Source organism: Polypterus senegalus, chromosome 1 (assembly GCF_016835505.1).
Source record: "Polypterus senegalus isolate Bchr_013 chromosome 1, ASM1683550v1, whole genome shotgun sequence".
Taxonomy (NCBI): Eukaryota; Metazoa; Chordata; class Cladistia; order Polypteriformes; family Polypteridae; genus Polypterus; species Polypterus senegalus.
The window spans coordinates 260372873-260384592 of NC_053154.1; the positions used below are offsets into that span (position 1 = coordinate 260372873).

Below are 11720 nucleotides of genomic sequence, written 5' to 3' on the forward strand. Positions count from 1 at the left end.
TGAAGCGGTAAAAAGTAAGAGCGAGGGAGGATGACTTATTGAGGCATGCAAGCAAAACCACAATAGCACGCTGGCTCGATGTACGAAAAATATATTTTTCAAGTTCTATTTACTCCATATGTGTCAAACTCAAGGCCCAGGCAACATCCGCCCGGCGTGTAATTATATCCGGCCGCGAGATCATTTTATATACTGTATTATTGTTATTAATGGCCCGGGGATATGAAGCACTGGTAACACAATAAACTACAGATCCCATAATGCAGCGCTTCAGCTGCCTTGCCGAATACTTACCGCGTCACCGCCAGTTTCCTTACTTTGCGAAGGAAGCAGCTTTCTCAGAGCTTCTGCACTGTTTTATAAACGAACGATATATAAGAAAGTCCTTTTTCCTTGCTTCGCCAACGAAGCAGCCTTTTATTTAATCCACGGGTTCTCCGCTGTTTCATTGTTCATTTATTACGATTTTTATAGTTATTGTGTAGGTTTTATTTAATCCACGGGTTCTCTTCTGTGTTCACTGCGGTGTCTTCTTTCGTTTACGAGCTTCGCCAAGGAAGCAGCTTTCTCACAGCTTCTGCACTGTTTTAAAAACGAACAACATATAAGAAAGTGCTTTTTCCTTGCTTCACCAACGAAGCAAACTTTTTATTTAATTCACGGGTTCTCTTCTATTTTATTGTTCATTTGTTACGATTGTTACAGTTATTGTGTAGGTTTTATTTAATCCACGGGTTCTCTTCTGTATTCACTGCGGTGTCTTCTTTCGTTTACGACCTTCGCCAAGGAAGCAGAAACTTACAACCACCGAAACTTTGTAACGGCACAAGACTTCAGGTCACATCTCTACAAAACAACCTAATTGAAGCAACTATATTTACTGGCAGTGCCTCAGGTGACACAGTTTTTATTCCTCGCATCCCCGATATACCATCTAATCTCCCATTTCAATTCAAACGCGTTCAATTTCCAGTAAGGCTCTGCTTCGCAATGACAATTAATAAGTCTCAGGGACAAACACTACAAAAGGTTGGTATTGATTTGAGGCGGGATTGCTTTTCACATGGCCAACTGTATGTTGCATGCTCAAGAGTGAGCTCAGCACACAGCTTAGTCATATTACAACCAGAGGGCCGAACTGACAACGTGGTATACAGAGAGATCCTTAACAATTCATTTTTTACATATTTTCGTTCAGTCTAAAAATGTTTACTAAAAATATTCAGACAGTATTTCACCGCTGCGAAGCGCGGGTATTTTGCTAGTATATATATACATATATATATACATATAGATACATATATATACAGTATATATGTATACATGTATATACATATATATATATACATATATATGTGTATATATATATATATATATATATATATATATATCTTGTCACGCTTGGGTCACAGATTTGCACAGAGACACAGGAGGTCGTACAAATAAGAAGGATTTTTATTCAAACACTGCAAACACATGAGCTTAAACGTGCTCCATGACAAGTCAGAGATGACCGTTCCGCTAGGAGCAGAGAGAGATAAAAGCAAACAATCAATTCCAAATCTGACAGGCGCTGCGCACGGCTTTTAAGTCGGCGGAGTACCTTGAGGGTTGTATTACAGCGTTATAGTGCAAGGATAAGGAGCAATGTGAGGGTAGTCAGTGTTTCAGGCTTTGTGGTTTTCCCAGGGGCGTTTGTCTCTATTTGGGGTGCGAACAGCCCTCCAGCTCACAATATATATATAATGCAAAGCATTTGTGAAGCCACAACACGCACAACCTTGAGGCGGATGGGCTACAACAGCAGAAGACCCCACCGGGTACCACTCATCTCCACTACAAATAGGAAAAAGAGGCTACAATTTGCACGAGCTCACCAAAATTGGACAGTTGAAGACTGGAAAAATGTTGCCTGGTCTGATGAGTCTCGATTTCTGTTGAGACATTCAAATGGTAGAGTCAGAATTTGGCATAAACAGAATGAGAACATGGAACCATCATGCCTTGTTAGCACTGTGCAGGCTGGTGGTGGTGGTGTAATGTTGTGGGGGATGTTTTCTTGGCACACTTTAGGCCCCTTAGTGCCAATTGGGTATCGTTTAAATGCCACGGGCTACCTGAGCATTGTTTCTGACCATGTCCATCCCTTCATGACCACCATGTACCCATCCTCTGTTAGCTACTTCCAGCAGGATAATGCACCATGTCACAAAGCTTGAATCATTTCAAACTGGTTTCTTGAACATGACAATGAGTTCACTGTACTAAAATGGCCCCCACAGACACCAGATCTCAACCCAATAGAGCATCTTTGGGATGTGGTGGAACGGGAGATTCGTGCCCGGGATGTGCATCCCACAAATCTCCATCAACTGCAAGATGCTATCCTATCAATATGGGCCAACATTTCTAAAGAATGCTTTCAGCACCTTGTTGAATCAATGCCACGTAGAATTAAGGCAGTTCTGAAGGCGAAAGGGGGTCAAACACCGTATTAGTATGGTGTACCTAATAATCCTTTAGGTGAGTGTATATATATATATATATATATATATATATATATATATATATATATATGCAGCAGTGTGAGACTGGCTCATTCAATTGTTTGAAGTCACTGCACTGGATGCAAAGGAGGCATCTCCTTTGTTTCCATCTCTATAGACATGCTTTACACTTTTTTCTTCCACATTAACACTAGAATTACCAGAGCCTAAGAAAAAAAGAGATCCGGCCCACCTTAAATCCCATCGCACCTCTCTGTCAGCATCTTTTGTCCTGTAAATGTGCTGATAAAGACAAGCAGCAGGCAGCCTGCTATTCCATCCCCCACCGTTGCAGAACATTCACAAAGTTCTCCCAGCTCATGCCTTAAATTGATTATCTGGGAGTGAAGTGCTGGAGTTTTAGAGTTGAAATAATAGATCGTTATTTGGAACACATGCATTTCATGTGTGTTCCGTTTCTACAGTAATCTGTGTAAACACATTGTTAAAACAGAAACGTTTTTCATATTTTAGTAGTAAATGACAAAATGTTGACATAAACTATATAATATGTGAAACCTGAAGTCCAAAGATCAAATAAACACTTTCACAAAAGGTTCAAGGATGATACAACAGCTTCTGTGGTGTAGCGGTAAGATTTGCTGACTTGTAATCAAGAGTCTCCGGTTCAATCCCCACTGCCTTCTGTATTTACTGTTTTCAGAAGTGAGCTACTCTTACTGTTAATATTATACAGTGCACACATACATTTGGTTTGCATCTGTAACAGACCATGTACATTTATAGGACTTGTAAAAGTTACCATTTGTTTTTTCACTTTTATTCTCTCAGTCATGATCACGATACATACTACCGCCCTAGGGATCTGATGCTGTTAGTTTTTATTTGAAACTGGGAATAACTGTAGATGTGAGTGGTGTTTTGAGGAAATGGAACTGGACATTCTCTCATCTGGATGGATAAAAGCTGACACACAAACGCTGGTGAATCTGCCTTCTTCGTATCTCATCATCACTTGATTTTTTTTTTATTCAGTTTTATTGAGTGTTCCTGCTCACGCTAAATTAATATGCACCTTATGGTCCATAATGTCAAAGCCGCACTGACAAAATAACAAATAACAATCTATTATTTCCACTTTAAAACTCCAGCACTTCACTCCCAGATCATCAAGGCATGAGCTGGGAGAACTTTGTGTATGTTCTGCAGCGTTGGGGGGATGGAATAGAAGGCTGCTTGTGATTCTGACGGAGAGGTGCGATTGGATTTAAGGTGGGCCAGATCTACGAGTTTTTTCGTAGGCTCTGGTAATTCTAGTGTTAAAAAGATAGAAATGCCTTGTAAACAGTAATACATTTTTCATTATTATAATTTTACAGTGTTGCATGGGTGTTCTTTCTCAAGGTGTGAGAGGGCTCTTTTGAAGCTTGTTTTCGATAGTTGATCCAGCACATGACTAGTTATGTTTGCAAATTAGCCATGCAACTCTGTACTGCCAGCACACAGGAATCTGGTGGCAGTACTCATAATATTCTCATTATGGGATGCTAATGAACCCCTCAAATGAAAATAATTGATTTTTTTTAAATGCTGGGTGGGAGGCTGATTGGGTTGTGACATCACTCATGCCCAAATTATCTAGGCAGTGATCTTACAGTATGCATGCATGAAATGTTCTACAGTTGGCTGCTACAGCTGTGTCATGTCATGCTGCCCTTGCAAAGCATTATGGGGCACTGAAAAAAGATGTTCATCTAAGCTTACTGCAAGATGAATTTACAGGAAAATATTCATGGAAAACATTTTGCTAAATTTCACTGATCAACACTAGGGGCTAAATTAAATTAGCCCTTTTTATGTATATAAAATATTTGCACAATATATGTACACGGATAATGGCTGTAATTTTTAACTCTGTTAATGTATTTAAAGGCAAATAACTGTTAAAATAGAGGTAAATATAACATCTCTGAAATCCAGATTTTTCTGAATTTAACATTTTTACCAATATTTTTTTCTAAAATGTTAGCTCCATTGCAGTTCTCCAGTAGGATGGTCAAGTCACCAATATCATTGCTGGTTTTCATCACTTGCTGTGATCCTATACAAGGTCATGCATCAGGCCAATCAAAATAGGAAATTGGGAGGGAGAAAACAGATACTATTTCAATCCAGCTCATATTGACACATAGGAAAGTAATAGCTGGGACTCTGTCGCTTGACCTGTATGTGTCATAAGACATTGACTAAAGGGAGAAATGAGACAATCAATGTGGCTTTAAACTACAAATCTCTCTCAGTAGCTGAAATATTTTTCCATCCCTGCATCCATTTTCAAATGTAATCAGCTTGATTCAGGATTCCAGGGGGCATGACTGAAATAATTAATTGCAAATTATCAGATTAGTAACAAATGTCAAATTACACTGGTTAGCAAAATTTAGATTTTGATTTTGTTACATGAATCAAATATAGGAGAATCTAACAGTATTTTTCGTGCAGAATTCAGACATCTAACCAGACTCTCACTATCACTAAAAGATTTTAAGTGACACACAATTAAAAGTTACAATACTATACTCAGCAAAAAAAGAAACGTCCCTTTTTCAGGACTGTGTATTTCAACAATAATGTTTTAAAAATCTAAATAACTTTACAGATCTTCATTGTAAAGGGTTTAAACAATGTTTTCCATGCATGTTCAATTAACCATAATCAATTAATTAACATGCACCTGTGGAATGGTCGTTAAGACCTTAACAGCTTACAGAAAGTAGGCATTTAAGGTCACAGTTCTAAAAACGCAGGACACTAAAGAGACTTGTCTACCGACTGTGAAAAACACCCAAAGAAAGATGCCCAGGGTCCCTGCTCATCTGCGTGAACGTGCATTAGGCATGCTGCAGGGAGGCATGAGGACTGCTGATGTGGCTAGGGCAATAAATTGCCATGTCCGCACTGTGAGACGCCTAAGACAGCGCTACAGGGAGACAGGAAGGACAGCTGATCATCCTCGCAGTGAAGAGCCGGATCTCAATCCCATTGAGCACGTCTGGGACCTGTTGGATCGCAGGGTGAGGGCTAGGGCCATTCCCCCCAGAAATGTCCAGGAACTTGCAGGTGCCTTGGTGGAAGAGTGGGGTAACATCTCACAGCAAGAACTGACAAATCTGGTCCAGTCCATGAGGAGGAGATGATGCACTGCAGTACTTCAAGCAGCTGGTGGCCACACCAGATACTGACTGGTACTTTTGATTTTGAGCCTCCCTTCATTCAGGGACACATTGTGAAACATTTTTAGTTTATGTCTTATGGTGTTGACTCTTTTAGTGTTCATACAAATATTTACACATTAAGTTTACTGAAAGTAAAAACAGTTGAAAGTCAGAGGACGTTTCTTTTTTTGCTGAGTATATATTTACATGCTTGGAGTGTCTCACCTAGACAGTACCATTTCATGCTGTACTTGGCCTCTTAATGGTCCAGCAGTAGTCAGCAAGCATACTGGAACTCTTCTCGCCTTGGAACCGCTTTTCCATTTCAGAAATGCCCTGATGTAACTGTTGACCACGCTCATCGTGGACTTCTCTGAGGTTTCCAGGAAAAAAGTCCAGATGAGAATGCAAGAAATGAATTTCTAAAGATGTAAACTCATAGATGTTTACACTTTTGACTTCTGATCACCAACTGTCATGGAGCTGTGCCTCAGATAGGGAGCAGGATCCTGTCTCAAGATGTCCAAACTTGTTACAGCCGGCACACTCCAACATAACACACTTATTTTATGCCCTTCTGAAATGTTATAAAATGTTCACAAGCAGAAATAAAGACATTTTAATACTGAATTCAACTTAAAATAAAAAAAAAAACTTTAATACGCCTTTATAAGAGTTTATATACTACAAATAAACTAATATAAAAATAATTCAAAAACTATGAGTGATAGAAAAACTACTTTGAAACCCCCCCATAAGTTGTTTTGTCTTGACCAGTGTTACGTGTCGTGTTAATATAGCAGCGTTCTCTTGACAGCCTGCAGATCATCCCATGACATTCCATGACACATTTTGTAGATCAAGTTACATACATTTGAAAATGTATTGATCGGAGTCCTAGTTTGCTGTGTCATAGAGAAGACCCTTTGGTTTCAGGTGTCCTAAAACCACTTTCTGGCTCCCACATTGACTAACCACATTATTCTGTAGCCCTTTGCTATGGTTCTCAGTGCGACAGAGAAGTAAATCCCAGGCTTAAATGGGACAGTTCTAAGCTTAGGTCTTTGGGGATTTTTTTAACTAAGTAACCCAAAATAGCTTTAGTCTCTGCTGATATGGATTATTGTCCAAGTCACAAGGATCCAAGAGAAGCTAAGTTCCTGTTCTTAATCATCAGCCTATATGACTTGATAGACTGTTTGGCCAATGGAGAGCAGAAAGCTTACACTGCAGCTGGTGTGCTTTAGAACTGGGGCATGTCCTACGATGGTGAAGCTCATGCCTACAGTATATTTCTAAGTGGAAGGTGTAAATCTTATTTGTTGCAACCATAAGTTTCTATGAATTCTGCAATACCGTTTTGTGGAATCCAAAGATGCTAGCTGTCTTCTTTTGTCTCTCCATGTCTGTTAACTCCTTAAATTGATAATATTAAGGGTCAGTCTAGGTGAGGAACCATCTCTGTAGGAGGCATCTCTGTCACATCAATGCACTAAGAAAACCATTTCTCCATATATCCAATGGTAAGTAATCATAATTAGTACACCAAAGCACATTTTAGTCCCAAAATATAAACTAAACAAAAATAATACACAAAGCAGCAAGATACAATGTCAATCTACGATATACCCTAAACACTTCTGGCCCTTATTTTGATCTTGCCAGTCCATTACAAGGAGCTGGGAATACACATAGAATGAGAAAGTTAGTGATATCAGAAACCCAACCATGAATGTTGTGAGGATAAGAGGAAAACTGCAAAACCTGTCAAGATGGGACAAATTCCGAATGAGGAAGGCAGTGGAAAGGCATAGCAGAAAGTCATTTGATCTTGTTAGATTAGATGAGGAGTTTATCATTTTGCTAATGTTAAGAACCTTGTTGATAGTTTTCAAAATAACACTAGAATTGCCTTGCTCCTTCTAAATCCCTTTGAAAAAATACTCTTTGTCCATTGTTTTAAGTGTCTGTAGATTGAGACGCTCTTTGATCTTCATTGTCATTCCTTTTGGCCTCTATAAGTCTTGACCCATCAGATTTCATGAGTCTGTCAGAGGCATGCAGCTCTTGATTTGCCATTAGTGTCAGAGTGATGGACAGCATTTTGTGTTGCTGACTGTCACAAGTGAAGAAGAGGATATGAGTTGGGGAAAAAGTAATTGTCTGTCAGGATTGTAAATTAAGGAAGAGCAAATGAAGTGGGGTTTACAGAATTCTGAAAAACAACCAGCAGAGATGGGGAAATGATCAGAGAGTGTCAGGTGCGTCAAACAAGAATCTTTAGTTCCTTCTAAAGAAATGTCTTCCTATACATTTTTGCATGAATATACATCATTTACATTTAATTGTAATGCTGTGTAGATTGAACTGTACATATTTTTTATCTGATGCTTTACAATTCACACAACCTGCAATGAGAAGGTTTAAAGATAGTGGTGTCTTCTCACCGTTTGTTGTATTGATTTTACCACAGAAAGAAGAAACGTGCTGTGAAGATGATGGTGATTGTTGTTCTCCTTTTCACGGTGTGCTGGGCTCCCTTCCACACAGTGCACATGCTCTTTGAATACAGTAAGTTCCATCTAATAGCGCATTTTATAATTCGTTTTTTCTAATTAATCCAGGCTTCGTATGTGTGTGTATGCCCTGCGATGGGCTGGCGCCCTGCCCGGGGTTTGTTCCTGCTTTGTGCCATGTGCTGGCTGGGATTGGCTCCAGCAGACCCCTGTGACCCTGTGTTAGGATATAGCAGGTTAGAAAATGACTGAATTAATCCAGGTTGTTTAAAACGAAGGGCAGACCAGTGGTTAGCACTGCTGTCTGCCCAAATGTCTTTGGTTGAATTCCCAGGATATGTTGCTGTCTTTGTGGATTTAACGCATTCTCCCCATGTCTGTGTGATTTCTGCTTGCGGTGGAATGTTATATTTTATAACGATTGAAAAATATACATATATTGTGAGGGACACCCTCAGCTTTGGAGGACAGGGGGAGACAACATGCACAGGGCATTGTCTCCCAAGGATTGCTAGATGGCAGCCCCACTGGGTTGCAGCAGTGCCCCGAATTCTCAGTGGGCATCATGGGAACTGGAGTTCTTTGGCTCAGTCCCATCAGGTTCCATGGCTACTGCCAGTGGGCACAGAGAGAACTGATGGGCTCCAGCCTTACTTGGACATGCTCCCAGAACAAACCTGTGGGACACATGTTTTTGTATAAAGGGACCTGCCTGCCATAACTCTAGGAGCCAAAGTGGGGAGGAGGACAACGCTTGCTGTGAAGAGTGGAGAAGGCAGAGAGAGAAAGAAAAGACAAAGCATTGCTGTGTGCTGAATTGTATTGTGGTTGTTGAGGGGGAAACGCTTACAAGGAATGGTTTACCACAAAAAAATCCACTTGGTTATTGGCAACTTGTGTCCGAGCCTGAGTGTGTTACCTCCCCTGGAGCGATAGATGGCAGCCCCCCTGGGTTGCAGCGGTGCCCCACACTCTCACAGGACTCCTTGGAAGTTGGAGTTTGGAGCAGCCCTTTTGGATTCCATGGGCACCACCGGGGAGCATTGCAGGAATGGCTGAGCCATTTGGTACAGCACTTCCACCACACTCATGCAATTATCAGTGATAAATTATTGTTAAGAATAAGACTTTTAATATATGTTACTGTCATTTTCATTGGTTTTCATTTTTTTAAAGTTGGGGATCAAACTGGCAGTTTTATGGTTTATTCATTTTTGTGACTGTAAAGTGACTAAGCGTCAGTAAATTGGCCTGCTTCTGACTGAATGTGGTTGTGTGCATGTCATGCAATAGACTGGCACCCTATTAAGGATAGGCTTTAGTACACCATTAACCAAAAAAGAATGTGCAGACACCGCAGGATGATAACACAAGCCTGCCATTGTAAACAACATATGAGTGGATGGCCAGGTGGTGCAGTGGTTAGCTGCAGAACAAAGCAACTAGATTTGAATTCAGGCTCACAAGTTGCGCTTCTCGTGCAGTTCTTCTCTCACACCCCAAAGACACGTATCTCTGCTCAGGAGCAGATGTGCAAGTGAAGTATCCTCTGGGATTGGCTATCTAACCCTAAGCTGGAAAATGGACAGAGAAATTAATGGAATTCAGAGTGAATTTACACCAGATTAGACAGTGTAGTAATTTGACAGATTTACAGATTTAACTTGAAATTTTTGCTCTATGCTTCCAGAACATACAGAAATGAATAATAAAATACATAGTGCTGCTTTACGTCTTGACCAGTACAAAATAGTTTGTACCAAAAGAAGAACTGGTACGTGATCAAGTGTTGCAGGCTCATAGCACTTGGACGTTTGTTCACTTCCCACTGTGTGTCTTGTTTGTGGCCCTTTCATGCTATTCCTGTGGTCATCTTGTTTTTTCAGTAAGTTCAGTTTCTTCCCACACTCCAAACTATAACTTTTGGTTGGGTGACAACTTCCCCCTAACTGTGTTGTAAGCCAGCCTGTACCTGCAATGGAGTTTTTCTTATTGGAAAACTTGAAATTCAATGCCTTACAAACCATAAATGCCCAGTGCCCACCTGAATGTAATGTTTGCTGTGTTTTTTTCCAGATGACCTTGAAAGTGAACACGATGAAGTGACGGTCAGCATGATCCTTGCCATCGTTCAGGCTATAGGATTTTTCAACTCATTCAACAACCCCATTGTTTACGCCTTCATGAATGAAAACTTCAAGAAGAACTGTGTGGCCACTTTTTCACATTGCTTAAGAAGGCCAGCACCACACTTACAGAGGCCAACAAACAAGGAAAGGGAAACATTAAATATTCCCGTTTCCAACCATTCAAGACAAGATCATTTCCATGATGATACCCAGACAGAGCTGATTGAATTCAAGTTGTCAGAAAAAAACGTGACTGACCCTGTCTAGTGGAAGGATAGCCGACAGCATGAATTGACATGATCAGTGCTTCTCGCTTTAGATGGCACTGGAGCAAATGAATCTATGAGTAACAGGAGATAATCAGACCGAGCGCTTAGAATGGTTACCTATTCTGTCGTATAACATTGTCATTATGCATTGAGTCTGGCATAGAATAAAATGCGCCCTGCACTTAATTGGCACCCATTGCCGCTGAATAGGCTGCAGTTCTGCTGACCTTGTACCGTACTGTAAGTCGGCTAGTGAGCTCCTGTACAGTAATAGCATGAACACTGAACTGTGACGCCATTTGGAGTTCTAGCCACCAATCAGAGGAAGGCTAAAGAAAAGTGGCCATCACACTTGGTAAACACAATCAGTTGGTTTACAAACGTCTCACTTTATGCTGGCCAGTCGTAATTATGTCATCTAACTGAAATATCTGTAACATAACTGAACAAATGACCTCTTCGAATGACGAACAATGGGCATTTAATTTGAATTATAGCCTTTAATGTTCACAAGATACCTATTAAACCTTGAGGATGAATGCCAGTAAAAACTGTAGTGTGCACTGTGTTACCAGGTATTTTTAAAAAGGCCGTTTTCCTTTTTCAAGGATTTGGGTCCAGAATATTCAGAAAAACAGACACATGTTGGGTTATACTGTGTGGTAAGCAGGACTAGCAATGCATTCAGAAACCACAGCAGAGAAGGCAATGAATGATACAAGGGACATCCTTGTTTTTCTGGAATCTGATATTACAAATGAACAGTTATTCATAAATTGTATTAAATTAAATACATCTTTCCCCTGTTTGGTTACAACAGGTTCATTCATTTAACACAAAATGGAATTTGTGTTCATTCCATATGACAACATCAAACAATCTCAGCGGATACGCGTAAGAATAACAAGCATCGTTTGCTAGAGTTTGGCGCCCCCTAGTGTCTCTAACTCAGTATTTAATACAAAAAAAAGGGACTGGAAAAACAAGAGTGCATCTTTCAGGCAGCTGCAATATGGTTTCCATATTAACTACAGCACAATAGATATGAAATGACGAAGCTCAGGGCTCATTGTGTACATGCAGT

General features: G+C 40.2%; 1 protein-coding gene across 1 annotated transcript in view; it reads left to right on the forward strand.

The window, feature by feature from the left end:
* LOC120519092 (pyroglutamylated RF-amide peptide receptor-like) overlaps positions 1–11175 on the forward strand; it is a 99570-nt gene extending 88395 nt beyond the window's left edge. The window contains exons 5-6 of the mRNA XM_039742189.1: positions 8196–8293; positions 10315–11175. Of these exons, the coding sequence (XP_039598123.1) occupies positions 8196–8293; positions 10315–10634 (418 nt within the window). The 3' untranslated portion in view covers positions 10635–11175. The remainder of the gene's footprint in view (positions 1–8195; positions 8294–10314) is intronic.
* Positions 11176–11720: the final 545 nt, after the last annotated feature.